At 39.6% G+C, this 20,751-nt stretch overlaps 1 protein-coding gene across 2 annotated transcripts in view; it reads left to right on the top strand.

The window, feature by feature from the left end:
- Positions 1 to 20,751, top strand: part of Myo1d (myosin ID) — a 311,508-nt gene that overhangs the window by 124,025 nt on the left and 166,732 nt on the right. For both annotated transcript variants that reach the window (XM_026388876.2, XM_026388875.2), the window contains exons 15-16: positions 365 to 531; positions 9,613 to 9,820. In XM_026388876.2, the coding sequence (XP_026244661.2) occupies positions 365 to 531; positions 9,613 to 9,820 (375 nt within the window). The remainder of the gene's footprint in view (positions 1 to 364; positions 532 to 9,612; positions 9,821 to 20,751) is intronic.

Below are 20,751 nucleotides of genomic sequence, written 5' to 3'. Positions count from 1 at the left end.
TTTTACATTCCTCGTTCCTTTTGGTCTTTCCACATCTGCTGCTTTTTTCTATTGAACTATTCTTTCAGAGACCTTATCTATGATTCCATAAATACAAAAAAAATGGTGCTTACATGTCTTAATTATTTGCTGTCTAGTTTTATCCCTTTTCTGTCATTTCTGATGAATCTTAAACATAATAAAATAAAGACTTTGCTGAGTGCATGGGAACATCTAACCTTGAGTTGAGAAAGGAAGAACAACTCCTTATCCACAAGGATGTGCATGAGAAATCAGATGCATGGAGCTTCAGTTGACACAGCACTGATCCCCAGTTAGGGGATTTTCCTAGTGAAACTTCTCGTTTGCTGATGTGTTTCCCCAGGAACCATATTATGTACGTTGCATCAAACCCAACGACAAGAAATCCCCTCAGATATTCGATGATGAGCGTTGCCGGCACCAAGTGGAATACCTTGGACTGCTGGAAAACGTGAGAGTGCGCCGAGCCGGGTTTGCCTTCCGTCAGAACTACGAGAAGTTCCTCCACAGGTAAGAACAGACCCAGTGGAGAGATAGAGTCCTGCACACAGCAGCACAGCAGCTAAGACTTGTTGCTGCACCTAAACAATGAGAATGATAGTATTTCACAGGGCTGTTGTGAGGATTAAGTTAAGTGGGTAAAAAGCCTATATCACTGGCACATAATAGATACTCAATTAATGCTACTTACCATTTCTGGTCATGATCATTATCATAATAGTAGAATATAAAGAAGTTAAGCCTGGGGACACTAAAGTTAGTTGACCTGGTTTGAATCCTGGCTTTGCCATTTTCTAGACATGTGACCTTGGGCAACTCACATAACCTTTCCATGCCTCCGATTCCTCACATTTGAAATGAGGATTATAGTGGTAGCTATTTTGAAGGTTTTCTGATGATAAACAAAGCGCTTAGAATCATACCTGACTTGAAACCACTTCATAAATGTAAAATGTGTCCTTGTTTTAATTGATAATGCCAATGATTGTTGGCAGCTTGGAATCCAAGAATGCTTTCAGTTTCATCTGTTTGTATTTAAATATTTATTGAACATTTTCTACATTCTGGACTATAGGTCCCACAAAAGATGCATAAATTAATACATAAAATATAAACCATAAAAATGCAGAAAATTCTAATACTGTAGATTGGTCGGTCAGAAGTCTCTAAGGAGATAGCAATGATAGAGAAATGCCAGGCATACAAAGACCCGAGAAGAGAGAGTGGGACAGAAGGAGCAGCCAGGGAAAGGCGCCATTGCAGTAATGAGTGTGGCACTTTTGGTACCTGACCTAGTCACTATGGTTGGAGGACGCTGAGGGGCAGGCATGGTGTGAGATGAGAACAGAGGAGACAGACCGAATCATGTGGAACTTTGTAGTCAGACTGAACCATTTAGATTTTGGCGAGGTGTGATAGAAAACCATGGGTGAATTTTAAGCATGGAGTGACACAGTCATGGGTGTCTTTGAGGGATCACTGAGGCTACTGTGTGAACAAAAAGCAAGGAGATGCTTAGGGATGCTAGTACAGGAGCAAGGGAGAGATGGCTTGAAGATAACACCTCAGCCAGGTGGTATTGTAGATAGGAGTGGCGTAGATTCAGGATGCGTTTGGTGGGTAACGATGAGAAGACTTGCTCATGAATGGATTGGTTATGATGAGACAAGTGTAGAGAATAATAAAGGATGACAGTAGATTTGAGTTTGAGCATTTGAGAAAGCATGATATCCTTTGCTGAGATAAAATAGGTCAAAGAAGCTTGAAGAGAGGACATGGAACAGAAGCAAGGAAAGAATCAAGATTATTCTCTTAACTGTGTTAACTTGGAAATGCCTGCTCCATGTCTAGGTGGGTGAGCTGCATACCTAGAGTTCTGAAAAGAAGTCAGTCTGCAAGAGCTTTGGGGAGTCATTCATATGCAGATTACCTGTAAGCCCTGGGACTGGGTGGAGAAGAGGAGGAGGAGGAGATCTGTGACAGTATTTAGATTGTCGTGGTTTGACACAAAAGAACCAGCAAAGAGTAGGAGCAACCAGCAAGGTAGGAGAAAACCAGAAGAGGGCAGTGGCCCAGACAAGAGAAGATGAAATAGCCTCAAGAAGAAAAGGCCTCAGACACTGCTGTGCAACCAAATAACAAAAGCAATTTAACCAGGAGACTTGGTAATGCTGAGGTAAAAGGAGAAAGTGGGTAGAGGCTGATTTGAGTAGGACAGAAAAGGGACATGCAGAGTCAGACGCCAAAACAACTCAAAAACTTGGGCTAAGCCTGGGAGTAGAGAAAATGAAAGCCTTAGCTAGAAAAGGACATGAGGTCAGGAGGTCCTAGAAAAGGTCTGTATGCAGGTGGGTGTGATTCAGACCCAGGGAAAACCTATGACGCAGGAAAGGGAGAGATAATTATAGTAAATCCTTGAGACATAAGATGGGACCGAATCCTGGACATAAGTTTGTCAGCCTAGGAGAAGGGGCACTTCACCCCAGCAAAAACAGACAGGTGGGGAACACAGACACAGGGACAAGAAGCTCAAAGCTTTGGCAAATACAAAAATGCTCCTGTTGGATCACTTGTGTTTTCTCAGTGAAGTGTGCAGCGATATCATGAGCTGAGAGTGAGGGTTAGGAGAAGTGGCACATAGGAGGCTTAAGGGGAAATGAGACTGCTCGTTTTGGAGAGCCGGAGAACATAGGTCTGTTTTAACAGGATTGCCATCAGGAAGAACAGAGTGCCCATTTGAGACTCATGGTTATAAACCTAAGATGAATTTGGTGCCATGGCACATGCTGGTAATCCCAGCAGCTCAGGAGACTGAGGCAGGAAGATCGCAAGTTCAAAGCCAGCCTCAGCAACAAAGACTCTAAGCAACTCAGCAAGACCCTGTCTCAAAATAAAATATTAAAAGGGCTAGGGATATAGCCCAGTGGTTAAGCACCTCTGGGTTCAATCCCCAGTACAATTGATTGATTGATTGATAGATAGATAGATAGATGGATGAGACCAACTAGCCTTGTCAGATTTTCTCCATGAGCATTCTGCAAGAGATTGCACGAAATATTCTTGCTTAAAATGAATAAAAGTTTCTAGCATATTAGTTTGGAAAATTGGAATTTAATTTTACATTAATCGAAAAGTTACACTCAAAACTGACCGTTTTTTTTCCCTGTAGAAATCACACAGATCTATACAGTTGGTTTTTCTTTTCTATTGAGGCTGTGTAGCAGTGACACCAGTGGTATCCAGTTAAGGTCCAGGTTCTTGGCATCCCAGACAAAGAATTGAGCAGAAGTAACAGGCAGACCATAGATTTGTTGAAAGTGAAAATAACACTTCATGAGCTAGAGCCGAGTAGGCCGAGCGTGGTGGCCCAGGGCAAGTCTTGTCCTATGTGCTGAGCCGCACCTCACCCTCCTCTCTGCATGGACCTGATTGAAGACCTTGCTCCATATGTTCCCATTGGTCACTTTATTTTTGCCTACTTTGAATATAGAGCCTGTGGCGGGAGCTATCATGATAATGGAGTTAACACCAACAGGACATGAGGATGCATCCCTCACTCTAGAGGGCACTGCTCTTGTACCCAGCTCTGCCACTTGACATCCCTAAACTCCTACCTCAGTAGCAAAGTTTTCATGCTGTGTTCAAACAGTGTCAAATTATATTATTAGAAAGCCTTCCAGCCCGGGCTGGGGCTGGGGCTCAGTGGTAGAGAACTTGCCTCACACATGTGAGGCACTGGGTTTGATCCTCAGCACCACATAAAAATAAATGAACAAAACAAAGATATTGTGTCCATCTACAACTAAAACATATGGGGGGGGGGGGGAGAAAGCTTTCCAGTCCATTGTTGTTGCTTAGAAAATTCTAGCAGTTGATCAGACATAAAATTTGTTTCTGTGTCATCACCTGCAGAAAATCAGTGGAAGTAAAATATGAGAATGAACAGCACAGGAACGGATAACTCTGGGCTGGGGCTAAACTGAAAGCTATATTGCCATGAGGTAAAGGGGAAGCCATGCAAGCTGTCGAAGACTTGTTACTGCTGACCTTTAATCTCCTTTTGGACTTATTTTACTTTGAAATCAAAAGCTGTTGGTGTGTCTGTTTTTGACATGCAAAACATGGTATAAGGATTAAAATGTTTTCTAATACTCATATAAAACTAGAATGAGGCCATTTTAAAATCCAGCTGGTGTTCCAGGGCTGGGGCCTTCCAGGAAACTGAGGCAGCAGGAAGGCCCCCTTCAAGCCCCAGTTCTTATGATCAAGTCAGAAAGATTTCAGAGTCACAGACATGAGTTTATTAAAAGGGATAGGAAAGGGGACACTCCCCAGGGAGAGGTAGGTCCTCTCAGGAAAAGGACAATGTGCCTCTTCTACCCTCCAGTTTTATTGGGGTCCCAGGGAAGTTTCCAGAGAGTCCTGTCCACTTCTTGACTTTTGACTGACAGCAGAATGGCATCAGACCTTCAAGTCCCCATTGCCATGACAACTCTAGGTCACTTTGGCCCATGGTGACTGGTTCTGATTGGAACCTATTCTTGAGATTTTTATGGTTGGGGTATTATTCTTATCTCCCTGAGATTTGGGATCTGGTCTATGGAAGGGTCACAAAAGTCCCCCTCTTGAAGGTAACTTGTGCTCTTCTTATCGCTTTTAGGGCCTACAGATCTCCTGCAGATAACAGGCAGTTTGTGCAGGAGTGTAACATACCCTGTGGACTTAAGGAGGCAGGGCTTCAGGGAAATTGCTTTTTAAAAGTGAAAGCATGTGGGGGTCAGCACAATGGGCCCATTTTATGGAGTTATTCCCTTAACCTCTGTTCCCCTCATTTACATCTGTCTGTCCCCTATCAATGTTTACAGTAGCTATGGCACCAGGAAGTCGCCTTAGTGGCTAGGACAGGTAGCCTCCTCCACACTGACAAGGGAGGCAGAACCCAGCCACAGGATACCAGAAAGGAAGAACAGAGAGGCAAGGGGAGACCGTGGCTGGGACTCTCCCTGAACTCAAAGCCTCATTAGCAACATTGGATCTAGCAGACAAAGGGCCACATCTTCAGGTGAAGGAAATGAAGTTCATGTTTAGAGTCTTCCATGCACAGTTGCCTTTCAAGATTGTGAATAAAATTTTTAAAAAAATTCTGACACACTCAGAAAGTTTATTATTCATAGACCCTCTCTGGAAAATCTTCCAGAGTATGTACTTTAGCAGAAAGAAAGATGAATGGAGAAGGAAAACGTGGAATGCAAAAATGCAGTATAGTACAAATAAATCAGCATTTTTTTTTGTTAAATCTACAAAAGTATCGTGGGGAGGGAGTCTTTAGTAATAACCTTGGACTGAAATTAAAAAGAAGTGAGAAATAGAGATAAGAAAAGACTTTTGTCCTATTTACAAAAAGGACATAGATAATGCAGATAATTTATGTGTTGAAATTTTTAAGAGAATTGTAAAAATAGCCGCTCATTTTAAAATGTTTACTCTGTAAACCAGGCACCCTTTGGTACATTCTACATGTAATAAATCACTGACATTGACACTCACAGGAGGTGAGTATGTTGCCTTCATTGTATGTAGATGAGGAAACTGAGGCACCTAAAGGACAAGTAGCTTGCCACAGGCCAGGTGGCTAAGTAGCATGGGTGCCATGTTTGAACCCCGCAAATGGCTCTGACCCTAGGATCTTCAACAGTTCTTTAGAAATGGGAGTGTCGCTCAGGAGGGGTAGTGCAGGCGCAGAGCTGGCCTAGCATGCGTAAGGCCCTGGGTTCAATCCTTAGTAACCAAAAAAACAAAAACAAAAACAAAATTGCCTCATAATTGAATATATTTTTCAATTTGAGGAGAAAATGAAAATGGAATGAAGAAAGCTCAGTCTAAAGGAAAGCAGAGTAACAAGAAAGTACACCACTAATCATGATAAACATGTTAAACATGGAACTTACTGTTTTAAAAGACATAAATTTTGCACAGACAGAAGTCTATACTATACAGCCGATGGTTATTTAAGTTGAGATAAATCCCTCTCTAGAACCATCTAGGGATTGTGCTAGATGAGATGATGGGCTGTGCTTCTGGGAAGGGAGCCTCTTCTTACTCTGCAGACTGGTTCATCTTCTGCTTCATGTAAAGTGCATTTTTTTAAATTGAGAAAGTGTCATTTTATTTTATTGTTATCCTGAATGCACCAATTAGCCATGGAACATGGGATAGGATAGAAGGTGGGTAATACATCAGACTGTTGTTTTCAGTGATGATGAGAAATAAAGTGATATTTTCTACAGTCAATTTTTGCTTTAAGATTAGGTTTTTTGGTAAATTCAGGTTTAAACCTGAATTTTCACTTGTCACTTTCCTTTATTTTCATTGCCTCTATTGAATAAAGAGAGAAGGATTTTAAAAGCATACTGATAACCTTAAAAACTGCTCAAGTCCTTCAGGGAGGTCAGACAAGTTGTCAGGAAGCAGATGAGTTCAGCTCTTTCATTAGCAAGTTCAGGACGCTGGTTTGCTAGAGAACTGGGGTCAGGGCCTCCGCTGGTAGGAAGGCAGGCAGAGCGCCTAGACCCTGCCACGTGAGCTGAGCAGGGTGGCAGCAGCATTGCGTCCAGCTTCTGTGGTGTGCCCGGGACTGCAGACAAGCACCATCACTACCCCGGCAAGGGCCCAACGTGGATGGACCCTTACTCTATTTTAATAATGAATTCGAGAGGTTCCTGATCTCGTCCTTCTTTTTTTCACGTGAGACTGTGTGGCATTACCTGTCTTCCTATTAAAACTCTTTCATTTGGTTTGGATTTCTGTGTCTATGTAACAAAGTAAGTAGACTTTTAAACACATTCCTTCATTTATTCCACAAATACGTTATCACTGCAGGCAACTTGACAGGCAGAAGGCCCAGAGTGGGAAACAGCCTCTGCCTTCATGGAACATTTAACAGAAAATCCCACAAATCCATGTCATCACAAACTGTGATGAGTGTCTGGGGGGAGACAACGCCAAGCGAGTTGCCTTGGAGACGCTGTTGGGGTGGGGAATGTTGACCTGGAGGATCAAGGAAGAAGAGGAGGAGGAGGACGCCCCGCCCCCTGCAGGGGGCTGGCCAGCCTGCCTTCCACACCTGGGGAACTTGTAGAGAGAAAGGCCAGGGGCAGCCACGCCCAGGTCTGAAGGTGTGAGAAGGAGGGAGCAGTAGATAACAAGTGATTCAAGGCTTCTGAGGAAGCCACTGTGGCTGATGCACCCAGGATGGCTTGGAAAGGAAGTGGAAAACCACCCACGAATCTTTCGAATCTTTCAAATCTTTCATAGGAAGCTCAAAGCTGGCTTCAATTAGGATTGCAGCTGTGACAAGAAAGAGAATCACTGGATTTTATATATATATATATATGTTGGAGGGAGAATCCACCATATTTAATGATAGATTAGAGGTAATGATAAAAAAAAAAGGGATAAAAATGTTCTCAGGATCCCAACTTTAGTACCTGGATGAACTGAGGCAGGAAAGATTGAAGGAGAAGTTTTAAACGCCTTCTGGATCTGTCTAGGCCCTGGGTTCAGGAGTCAGAAGCTGATTAATTAAGGGAAAGCCCGGGAATGATACATTCACAGATTGAAAAATATATTTTATAATGTACATATTAAAATATTTACATATTTATGTTTTACATTTTACATTTGACATATTATTTAAATCCAATGGGCTGGATGAGGCCATGTGGAAGAGTGTGCTACGGAAAGACTGTGCTGAGCCCTGGGACACTCCACCACTTAGGGATCCAGTAGTAGCCAGAATTGCCAGAAAATGAGATGAGGAGGAATATCCAGAGACCAAAGGAAAGCAAGGAGAGTGCTCTGGGTGGATACCAAGAAGTCACAGGGAGGTCATAAGCTGGGTAAAGTAACTCTGTCAGATGCTGCTTAGATTTCTGTCATCTCTGCTAGAAATGTGAAAAGCCCTGTGAGACTTTAAAAAGACTCCTGGAAAAGCACTAAAGGAGACTTGCACAAGTGGGAAGACATGCCTTGCTCTTGGATGGGACAACTCAGCACCATATATAAATTCAGTAAAACGATTATCAAGGGGATTTGGAGTTTTTTTGGTTTTCTAAGTTTGTTTATTTGCTGAATACCAGTTTTTTCCTGGAACTATAAAACCTGATTCTGAAGCTCATATGAAAAATAGACATGTTAGAATAGCTAGAAAGACCTTTAAAAATGGGGAAAGACTTATACTGTGCTCGTAGCTTCTATGATTAAAACCATGTGGTTTTGATGCACAGATGGACAGCCATGAAGCAGATCAGAAAGTCCAGAGATAAACTGAAGCACATATGACCATTTAGTATATGATAAAGATGGCAAATGAAATCGCAGGGGGGGAAAATGGGCTTTAAAATGGTATTGGATTAGCTGAATGGCTCTTTATCAAAATATAAAATTTGACTCATCCTCACACTATATGCCAAGATAGACTCCAAACAGATCAGAGATCTAAACATAAAAGAATGAAAACATGCAAGTATTAGAAGCCAACATTCAGTAGATTACTCTAAAGCCTGGGTGCGAAGAAAGCCTTTCTCACAATAACTTAAAATTTGATGTGCAATATAAGAAAAAAATTAATTTCACTATGCATATTAAACAACTTTGCATGACAGGCAGGATTCTAAGATGCCTCCGGATTTCCATGCCCTATAATACCCTTGAGTATAGGCTGGACCAAAATGGAGTGTGGTAAAAATGGTGGGATGTCACCTGTGAGTACAGGCTGCAGAAGATCATGACTTCTGCTTGCAAGCTCAGGAAACCAACTGCCACTCAGTGAGCAGCCCACGTGATAAGAAGCTTAGCAATTTATATGTAAAAATGTAGGTACTTTACACATCAATGCATACAACAACGCTGCTTAATTTTGTTTTAGTTATAAGAATCTGTCTTGGGACTTCTTGATTTCCTTTGAAAAGTCATATTGTTTATAAATAGTGTCAGTTTTGTGCCTTCTTCAGCCATTTGCCAGCTTGCTCCTTGGTCTCCCTGTGCTGCTGGTTAGAACTCCAGACAATACTGAGTAGACCCCGTGGTAGAAGCACCCTTGTCTTGCATCTGTGCTTGAAGAAAATATGTTCAAGTTTGCCTACTTTTAAGTGATATTTGCTATAAATTTGGGGTAAATAGGGGCTGGGGTTGTGGCTGAGCAATAGAGTGCTCACCTAGCATGGGCAAGGCCCTGGGTTTGAGCCTCAGCACCACATAAAAAATAATTAAGTGAAATAAAGGTGTGGTGTCCAACCCCAATTTAAAAATAAATACTTTTTAAAAAAATGGGTAAATAGCCTTTATTACATTAAGGAAATCCTTCCTATCCCCAGCTTGGTATGAGTTGTTATCATGAAGGAGTGTTTTATTTTATTGAAGACACATTTTTAACATCTCTTATCACGCTAATGAAATTTGCTTTTGTTAAGAATTTGCAAAGAAGGCTTTGTTTTGTCTTCTACAAAGCATCTTGAATTTTATTGAATAGTTTTTCTGTTGAGATGACTGCATGGTTTTTCTCCCTTGCACCCTATTCTTTTTTCCATCCAGGTACAAGATGATCTCTGAATTCACGTGGCCCAACCATGACCTTCCTTCAGACAAAGAGGCTGTCAAGAAACTGATAGAAAAATGTGGTTTTCAGGATGATGTGGCTTATGGGAAGACCAAAATTTTCATTCGAACACCCCGTACATTGTTTACCTTGGAGGAACTCCGTGCCCAGATGCTCATACGGATTGTTCTCTTTCTACAAAAGGTAATTTTATATTTTTTAAGTAAGAGTAGTTTTTGCTTTTATTTTTATTTTTTTTTTAATTTACTAAATGCTTTCTGTAATTCAAGAAATGTGCGTGGATGGAGCCGTTCGCATGTCTGGTCAGATCTTGGAATGCGTGTTGCCTTCACACGTGGAAAACTTATTTGGCTGCCTAAGTTTATCCTTAAAACTCTGAAGACTTTTTGACTTGTGGTATTTAGAGTTGGAGAGAGAGCTAGACCATCTGCTTTTTGTCTTTTGTAGTTAACTATGTTTTTTCATTCAGCTTAGATGCTTAAAGAATTTTTTTATTAGAGCATTGTAATTCTACATACTATTTGGGTTCATTCAGACAGAATCATACATGCAAGGGATTTGGTTTCAGTCCCCTTTCTGCCATCTCCCACCTCCCTCCCCCTTTTTCCCTTCTTTACTGGTCTTTCTTTCACTCCTTTATTTATTTCTGATTGGTACTTTCTACATATACATAAAGGTGAAATTCCCCTTGGTATGTTTATATATGTATATAACATGATTTTGTTAAATTCATTCCATATTTTTCCCCTTTCCCTCTTTCCTACCTCCCTCTCCTTCTCCTCCTGCTCACTCCTCTGATCATCCCTGTATCTTTATAATATCCTCTCCCCTCCCCCGCTGCTCTCTTTCCCTTATTTTGCTCTTGCTTCCATATATGAGACAAAACATCCGACCCTTGATTTTCTGAGTCTGGCTTACTTTACTTAGCATGATTTGCTCCATTTCCATTCATTTACCAACAAATGCCATTATTTTATACTCCTTTATGGATGAATAAAACTCCATTGTATGTATGTTCCACATTTTCTTGATCCATTCATCTGTTGACGGGCATCTGGGTTGATTCCATAATTTGTCTATTATGAATTGTGCTGCCATAAACATTGAAGTGGCTGTATCACTATATCATGCTGATTTTAGCTCTTAAAGGATTTTTTTTTAATCTTGTGATTCAGAAATTTTGCCAACATGCTTGTGATCACCGCCCTCACCCATCATTACCCTACCACCACCCTTAACCTCACTTTATGAACTTGTACCTATGGTCATTGAGCTGTGCAAGGCCCCCTTCTCATTTTATTCATGCATTCATTCTTTTTATTGTTCCGTGGCCTTTCTTATAGCTTTCATGTGTACTATTTTATTGCAAAAAAAAAAAAATTCTATATGTGTATTTGTTAATCAGCTTTGTGTTCGGGTAACCAAAATATCTGACAACAACAACTTAGAGGAGAAAAAGTTTAATTTGGCTCGTAATTTCTAGTTCTCAGTTCAAAGTCAGCCAACTGCATTGCTCTGGGATTGAGGTGAGTCGGAACATCATGGTGGAAAAGCATGGCAGAGGAGCTTCTCAGCTTGTGGACGCTGGGAAGCAGAGAGGAGGAGGCACTGGAGAGAATCCACATTAGCGCTGGGTTCCTCTTCAGAATGACTACCCATTTACACAACCACCAGCTGCTTCTGAGGGTTCCTGTATGCCCACATTCCTAACCCATGTGATACTTCCCCCTGAATTGTATCAGGTAACTGGTATAATGATATCTCACTATTTTATTTTGTTTTGCTACTACTAAATTGCTACTGAATTGGAGCGTTTCCATTAAATGCTTGTTTGCTTCTGGGGATTTCCTGTAAACTGCCCGTTTGTATCCTTTGCCCATTTTTCTACTGGAGTTGGCATTTTCTTGTTGATTACCAGGAATTCCTTGAATAGTCTAGATAGTAACCTTGTTTTTGCTTTAAACATTATAAATATGTTCTCCTATCTTGTAGGCATTCAAATGAACTTTATCCATAATATGCTTTGTTGAACAAAATCCTCAAATTTTACATCATCAGACTCTTTCTTTGAACTATATAGTTTTACCTTTTACATTTCAGTCTTTAGTCCATTTAAAATCTACCTATAAATGTGATTTCATATAGGGATCCAGTTTTTTATTTTCCTCTATGTAGTTAGCCAATCTTCTCATCTACTGGACCGTCTGTCCTATTTCATTGTTTTGTTTTTTGAGAGAGTGTGTATATGTCCCACTTTTGTCACTTGTTTATATATTTATATACATATATGAGAAGGGAGAGAGAGAGTGTGTGTGTGTGTGTGTGTGTCAGAGAGGGCTATTCTGTTCCATTTTTCTATTTGCCCATCTTGCATTAATGCCACACATTTTGTCATAGTATGCCTTAGTGTATGGTAGGATAAATCCATCGCCTCTACTTTTCTTTATTAAAATGGATTATGGATTAACCTACACATAGATCTTATTATCCTGCAATGTAAATTTTAATGTATAAGAAGTTCATTAAATGCAACAATTTTTATTAATTGCATTTTTTATATTGCTTTTGTTCAGTTCTGGTTTTCTTTCTTGAGAATACTCATGAATTTGTAAGTTGGGTCTGTTTTTTGTCTACTACAGAGAATTATTTTCATGCATCTGTCCTCTATCAGGTGCTTACTTATGATGGTTTTGTTCTTTTCAGATCTGATACTGTTGTTTTTTTCTTTCAACATACCTAAGATGTTGAGTCAAGCTCAGATTCAGGCCACAAACCCAGGTGATCGTTCCTCTCAGTTTGCTTAAGACAGCTCCGGTTGGTGACCGTCACACACTGTAGCTATTAATAGTATCCCAGGCACTCTCAAAGTGTCCCAGTATGGGTAATGGACCGCGTCGTCACCCTCTGTGGAACTCCCTCCCTGTCCATTGGTGTCTAGTAGAATCTTCTTCCCAAACATACAGTGGCAGTTTGCCCACCTCTTTCACAGTGGTCAGTGTGCCACAGACTTTTGTCTGTTACATCTCTGCTGGCCAAGGACGGGGTCTGCCCCACTCCCCTTCCAGCTCACAGTCCATCTCAGACCTGAAAAAAATACACTCAGGCTCTGCCTCTGCCTCTCTCAGCCCCCTCTGATAGCCCTTGGCTTCTAGAAATGCATCATGCCGTTACACATCCCTGCCTCTGCTTTCTTTCCAGTGAGAAGTTGCACTCTCTAACTAGGAAAGAAAGATTGGAAAGGAGAAGGGACAGTTGCTTCATAAACCATTAGCCATGCAATGGAGGGAAGCTGTCCCATCTTCTGTGACAGATAGGTCTCATGTTTCTCATTCATAAGGCAGTGGAGTAGTCTCAGACCTCCCTGGTCTCAGACCATTCTAGAACTTGATATAGGCAATCTACTGATTTTGTCCATAAGCCATAAAAGTCATGGGAATTTCTCCCAGTTTCTAGAAATAGATTCTCTGTCACCTAACCTGCCATGCCATGTGTGTTTTTTCCTTCTTCTGTATCCTCACAGGACTTGAGTAGGAAGTTAAGAGAGGAAGGCAGCATCAGGAACTGCTGGGAGTTTTTGTTGTTTGTTTTGGTGGCTTTTTATGTGTTTTATTCTCTTGTGGTACTGAGGATTGAACCTAGGGGCACTCTACCACTGAATTACACCCCCAACTCCCACCCCTTTTTGTTTTTCCTTTGAGGCAGGGTCTTGCTAAGTTGTAAGCCGCAAGATTACAAGGTTAACCTTGACCTTGCAATCTTCCTGCCTCAGTTGCTGGAATTATGGGTGTGCACCACCACACTTAGTGGGAGCTGCTGTTTTAAACAAGAATCTCCAACAACTGATTTTTATTTCCTTCTTAAATAAAAATGGCTTTATTTTTTCTGATTATATAAACAGTACATGCATATTGTAAAAACAAATTCAGGGCTAGGGATGTGACTCAGTGGTAGAACTTTTACCTGGTATGGACCAGGCCCTGATTTCCGTCCCTATCCCCTCAAACACACAAATCCAAACCATACAAAAAATAAAAAATAAATAAAGGAAGAGGTGAAAGATCACCTAAAATCCCATATAATGAAATATGTCTTGTCTTAATATAGCGGTGACCACTTCCCCCACCACTGCCCCTCCCAGTGCTGGGGATTGAACCTAGCATGCTGGGCAAGTGCTCCTCTATTTAGCTATATATACCCCAGCCCCACCATCCTTTTTGATACCTTTCTGGGCATATTTATAAGCACACATGTTGAAAAAAAATGCGATCACAGTTCCTGTGATGATTTTCTTATGATCATCATTCTCTTTTCCTACAATATTCTGTTATTCTCTTTTTTCCTGCACATTTTCTTCCTCTGCCCACCTCTCTTCCCCTATGCTGTGTCAAGGGTCCTCAGAACCACCCCCAGTCTCAGTGATTCACTAGAAGGACTCACAACCCAGCACAGAGTTGTACTGATGAGTAAAGTTCATTGTAGCCAAGGATGCAAAGCAAAATCAGCAAAGGGTAAGGACATCTGGTGGGAAGTCCAGAGGAAACCAGGAGCTAGCTTCTAAGAGTTCCCTCCGGTGGAGCTACACCAGAAGCAATTCCTCCAGTAGTGAGTAGGGCCTGCACAAGCCAGGTGATCTCCAGGGAAGCCCATTAGAGAGAGTGCTCAGTGTTTTCTATTGGGGGCTGGTAACGTAGGTACCCTCTTCCTTACCCCCACCCAAATTCCAGACTCCCAGAAGGAAGTCGGGCATTGAGCACCAACTGCATTGTTTATACAAGCAGTTTAAGCACAGGGTCACTCTTATTATGTCCATGTAGGCAGCTGTTTGCCAGCATCTCCCAGACACCAGCCACTCAGCAGGCCCCTCTAAGAATGGCTGCCTCAGACCTGCAACGTTCACTCCTTTCTGGGCATCCCCACAGGGTTCCCATAGACCTCCTGTCCACACAGCCCTCCAGCCAGGGGCCCTCATTTCTATGCCCTGGATTCCCAGAGGTGTCCTTGTGGAGTTAAAGGGTGTGGGTGTGTGTTTAATCATAACGATTCACATATTTCTACCCACAATGTAAACAAACGCTCTTTTCCCTAAATTTCCGATGACAGTGGCTTTTACCAAGCATTTGAAGTTTTCCCATTCTGATCAGTGACAAATGGTATCTTATTTCTACTTTAAATTTTTATTTCCATGGCCACTAGTGAGGGCGTGCTTTTGGCCTTTCAGATTCCTTCTCCTGTTATCGATTTATTCATATCTGTGGCCCATTTTTCTCCTGGGTTGTCTGTCTTTTTCCTATAAATTCTGGGAGCTCTCTGTATATATATGTATTAATTTTATGTGTTGCAATTAGTTCGTTAAAGTGATTTATCATTTGACTATTCATGGTATACTCTTCTGTGTGAAGTTTTTCACTGTAAATATAATGAAAACTGTCTTATCTTTCCAAGTATAGCTTTTGGATTTCTACAAAAAAAAAAAAAAACATGAATCTGTAATTTATTTTTGAACATGGTGTGATATAGGGACTCAACTTTATTTTTTTCCAGGTGAATAACTAGCTGTTTAAATATCGTTTATTTAAAAATTTCTCCTTTTTCCAATAGCTTGAAATTTCACCTTTGTCCAATGTTAATTTTGCATATGTATGTGATCTATTCCAGGACTCACTGTTGTATTCAACAGTGTGTTCCTAAGCCAGTATCATACCGTGTTTATAGTACATAATAGATTTTAATCTCTGGGAACCTAGCTCTCAGCGTATTTGCATACATTTTCTGCACCTTATTGGAGATTTAATGGCAGGTTGTAGGAGGCAGAATCAAAAATGTTGACTAAAACCAGAACCTCCAAAATTGGTTTTTGTTAAACAGATAAACTGCATAGTCATAAAGAAAGGTTGTAGAAGAGATACAAACTGTTATTTTTCAATTCATAAAAACAAGTATAGTTCTCCACTGTCGTTTAAACCATTACCTACTCAATATCAAGAATTGTAGGTAATCTGTTGAGTGCGTCTTGTTTCCTTTTATTTACTTGATCAGGACTGATGTTGTAGGAAGTTTGTGAAATTACTGGAAATATTATTTTTTAATTTTAACTTATTTGTTTGTTCTAATCAGTTACATGTGACAGCAGACTGCTCTTTAATTCATTACACACAAATACAGCACAATTTTTGATTCTCTGATTGTACCCAAAGTAGGGTCATGCAATCATACATGTACCTGGGGTAATGATGTCCATCTCATTTTGGAAATATCATTTTTTATAAATCTAGACTTCAAAGACTTTTATTGATTTTGTAATACTAAAGTGATGACAATATAAGTTCATGTAGAAATAAGAAATATAATTTTTATTTTAAATATAATTTTATTTTATATTAAACATAAATTTAAATCATTATCATGTCACTGTTGTGTAGTATTTGGGTTGTGTCTGATCTCCTGGTGCTGTAGGCATTTCCAATGCTTCACTCTAACATGTCTCATTACAGTGCACATCTGTTTACTTAGACCAGTGCCTGGCACATACTCGGAGTGCAGTAAATGTTAGCTCTTCTTATTACAGCCAGTACTGCTGTTACTATTAGGCATTTGTACATATCCTTGATTATTTTTTTTTTGGAATAAATTTTCAGAAATGAAATTGTTGTTTTAAAATATGGGTATTTTTAAGATATTTTTATATCCACTTTCAAATGGACCCCAGAAAGATTGTACCAATCTACATTCCCATCAACTAATGCATGTAAGAGCTGTCTCACTGAAGCACTCTCATTCTGAATGACCTAAAACCTGTATGTTTTACCTGAATATTGAAAAATGCATTTTGTGAAAAGCCCCAGTCATAGTATACTCATCTATGCAGCATTGAATTTTTAAAAATCTATGTTTTGTAGTCTTCAATATGTGACACAGGAAGAGCCTTGGCCTCTCATCTACACCATTATAATGAATAATTACATTCTCAGAGATATAATCAAAACTGTGTGGTACATGACATGATGACCAGTTAAGACCTCTATAGTCAATTATAAATGCTCTTCAAGAAAGGGCTATGTCTTAGTCAGCTTTTCATCACCAAAATGAAATATCTGAGATAATCTACTCAGAAGAAAAAAAATTATTTTGGCTCAGAGCTTTGGAAGTTACAGTCCATGAACAATTGACCCCATTATTTGGGGCTTGTAGCAAGAAAACACTTCATGGCAGGACCTTGTGGTGCAACAAAACCCCTGAGCTAGTCAGCCTGCAAAAGAGAAAGGAGGCCAAGGTCCTACAGTTCCCTTCAAGGGCACCTTTCCAGTGATACAAGGACCTGCCACTAGGCCCAGCCTTTCAAAGGCTCCACCATCTCCCCATAGTGCCACTCTGGAGAACGGGCCTTTAATGTGGGCTTTTGGGGGTACTCAGCATTCAAACTGTAGCAGGCTAACTACCCCCCAGGTAAAAAGAGTTCACCTAATTATCTGATAGGTAGTCAAGAAACACTCTTCCATCCTATCAACCTATCCAAATTTGTGGTTAATGGTCACACAAAAAAATAAACTTTCTCAGTAATTTTCCTTCTCCCTTTGAGAATTTATCCTTAATAACTAACCTTATATGACAGTTTTGATCTTTTCCTATAATTCCTTAGAATGAGAATATTCTCAGAATGAGAATTCTAAGAATTCTAAGAATGTAAGACCCTTCCTGTGTCATTCTAAGAATTCTCTGAAGGAAATTTTTTTTGACAGTTTCCCTATTCCATTCTTCTTCCAGGACAACAAAATATTTTAGAATAATTGGATACACTATCAGAGAATCATGACTCTTGGTGATGTATTTGGTGCAGTATTTTCATTAAAAATCAGTTCACTGTGAACTAGTAGTTAAAAGTTCAAATCATAGTCTTCTTTTAGGATTTCCTCAACAATGCAAAAAAAAATGCATTCTATTGTTTGAGAATATAACACAAGGAGATAAATAAGAAATGAAAAAGCCAGAAAGGCCCAAGTTGGAGAAGAAAAAAATGCTGAAACAACAAAATTCACTTGGATGGATTTATGTCACCACACACTGAGTAACAGTCATCATTCACTTCAACTCAGCTCTGGGTTTACCCCTGAACCAACTGTATGCTTGACTCCTCACTGAACACCTCCTTGCTTAAAGCTGCGGTTTCAAAACCTTTAATTTCTTCAGTTCTCCAGAGTGGTTCTACTTGGAGACGACAGAACCTTTGAAAGGCTGGGCCTATTGGGAGGGCCTTGGAGGAAATGTGGGATCCTGGCCCCTTCTTCTTTCTCTCTCCCTGGCTGACAGGGAGATCTCTACCAAGAGATCCCATCACGATGTGCTTTCTTGCAACAGGCCCAAAATAATGAGATCAATTGTTCATGAACCACAACCTCCATAACTATGAGCCAAAATAAACCTTTTTAAATAAATGGATTATCTCAAGTATTTCATTCCAGTGAAGGAAGGCTAATGCATAACCCTTTCTTTAAAGAGCATCTACAATTGGTTACAAAGATCTTAATTGGTCACCATGTTATGTATTTGGACCAGTTCAGATCACACAGCTTTGATTCTAACTCTAGGGATGGAATTAGTCCTTCCAATGTATCATGATATAGATGAGAGGTCAAGATCCTTCCTGTGTCATATACTGAAGTCTTTTAAACATATAAATTCTTTATTAAAATAGTATTGAAAGTCTTTAAATTTTTTTCTTCCAAGCAAATTGTAGGTGCCCTAGAATAACATGTATAACTCACGAATTCCGTAGCAGCAAGATCTGCCAACCCTTTTGAAATTTTAATCATGTGACCCCTGTCCTGCCCCACACCCCATGGTATGAGTTTTCTGGTTTTTATTTCAGTCCGAAACATGGCTTGCAGCTTGTAGCACCCATGACATGACGAACTGTGAGGTCCACAGTCAAGTTTAAATCTAAAGTAAGCTGGCAGTCTTTTATTGTAGTTATGTGAAACTACGTACATGACTTTATAGGAAATAACGGAAATCCCTTTTTATAAAGGTTCAGACACTTTGGTCACCTAGGGTCAGTTGTTGCTCTGAATTTTATTTTTGCTTGTCAAATGACCTCTCCTGATTAGAAGAGGGTCACGGTTTGACGATAGCAGAGTTGATGCAATTGCCAAAAGCAGGATAGGGTGAAGAGAGCCAGAAGTGGAAAAGAATCTAAGTCTGTGGAAAAACAGGAAAGAGAAAAGGATATGAAAGGGAAAAGGCTGTGAGAAAGGAGAAAAAGAGCCTCCAGTTAGTGGAATAAGATAATTAAAATGTGTGCTAAGATTAGACATGATTATTTCTAACTACGTGGAGTTGAACATGGAATTGTAAAAGGGATGCATGTAATTGGCACTCCACTAGCAAAGTAATATTGTGAAAATAGTATGCAAAATAGGATGCCTGATTTTATCAATCCACCATGCATGTATGATGTGTACACATGTAATATGCACACTGTGTGTGTGTCTCTGTACCGTGTATGATAGTAGTTAAGGAAGTAACAGAAGTATCCAATATTCTTTTCAAGATGGTCCATGGGAAAGTTTCTCTCTATTCCTCTGTCGGGATCAGCTGTAATTCTCCTTTGCCTCTATCCTCAAGTTGCCAGTCAGGGACAGGCTGCTGCACAGCCTCCTTGTGAAACTTTCTTGAGTGCTGATATCAGACAGTCTTGAAATGTTCCTGTGATTAATGGGAATGGTGGCTTATGCTTCCACAGGATGCTGGCTGAGATAGATACACTTGAACACGTTAGGTGGTATCCACCTATCCCAGATGTTTGAGAATACTTTCAAATTCAAGAATAGATACTGAATCGCATTTAAGCAGATATCAAGATACTCAGGTGATTTTTTTTCTTTAGTTACCAATACAGAGAATACTACTAATCCAATAGCAATATTATGTCTGCCTCAATAAGATAGCATGCTACTTTTCCTTTTATTCTTATTGATAGTCTAAATAGCACTGGAGTTGATCTGCTCAGGTTGAACTCCCTTGGGTCACCATGTGGAAGGGGCCTTGTTGGAGCATACCTTTTCTCTTGTTCTTCTTGATGTGTTTTTGTTTTGTGTCTGTCATAGGATCTGTATTGGTAATTTATATTTTTCTAGAATGTCATACAGGTTCTCAAACTGAACTGAATGACACTGAAAAAGGTGTTCTCTTAAGCTTCTTCCCCTTCCCTTTGTGTCTGTGATGATTTTACCTATGCTCACTCTTTTTTTTTCTTTGTCAATTGTAGTTAATGGTGCATTTATTATTTTTTTCTCAGCACACCAGTTCTCCAATTTGCCTTAAGTTTATTTTTCTTTTAATCTTCATCAATTCCTTTTTAACATAAGGAGCAGAAATAAGGAAGAGATTGTCTTTCTCTAATTTCTTTCACATTTACAAATAATGGATCTGCTTTTGCTGAATCTAGAACATTACATTATCATATAGTTTATGTTTAGGATTCCTCTTTTCTCAAAATGTGTTTAAAATTTTTAAAAACTCATTTTCAGATATATGTTCAGCTGTACTTTCTAGTTTTATTATTACTTTTTAGTTTTCTTACTTTATGATCACATTATGTTTTATGGTATACTTTCTAGAATTTATTAAGGTTACTTTGAGACTTGGTATGTAATCATTTTTGTGAAATAGACAATTATATATTTTCTTCATGTAGAAGATAATATATTTTCTTCATTGAATATTTTTATCATGAAAACTGAATATTCATATAAGTAGAAAGAAAATAATAATATCCATGAATACTCATGTTCCCATCACCCAGACTCAAAGATTAACAACATTTTGCCATTCTTATGCATGTTAATTGTGTATGTTTTGGTTAGTTTTTAAAAAGTTACCCCTCAGACATTAGATATAGCACTAATATCTGGGGCATCTAAAGAACTTAAAAAGCTAAGCACCAAAAAACAAATAACCCAATCAATAAATAGGCCAAGGACATGAATAGTCTGTATCCTCAATCAAGTCAACAAATATATTAAAAAAATGTTCATCATCTCTAGTAATTAGAGAAATGCAAATCAAAATTACTCTAAGATATCATCTCACTCCAGTCAGAATGGCAGCTATTAAAAACA

The sequence above is a fragment of the Urocitellus parryii genome, chromosome 7 (genome assembly GCF_045843805.1).
Source record: "Urocitellus parryii isolate mUroPar1 chromosome 7, mUroPar1.hap1, whole genome shotgun sequence".
NCBI lineage: Eukaryota > Metazoa > Chordata > Mammalia > Rodentia > Sciuridae > Urocitellus > Urocitellus parryii.
This window is presented reverse-complemented; position numbering and strand designations above follow the sequence as displayed.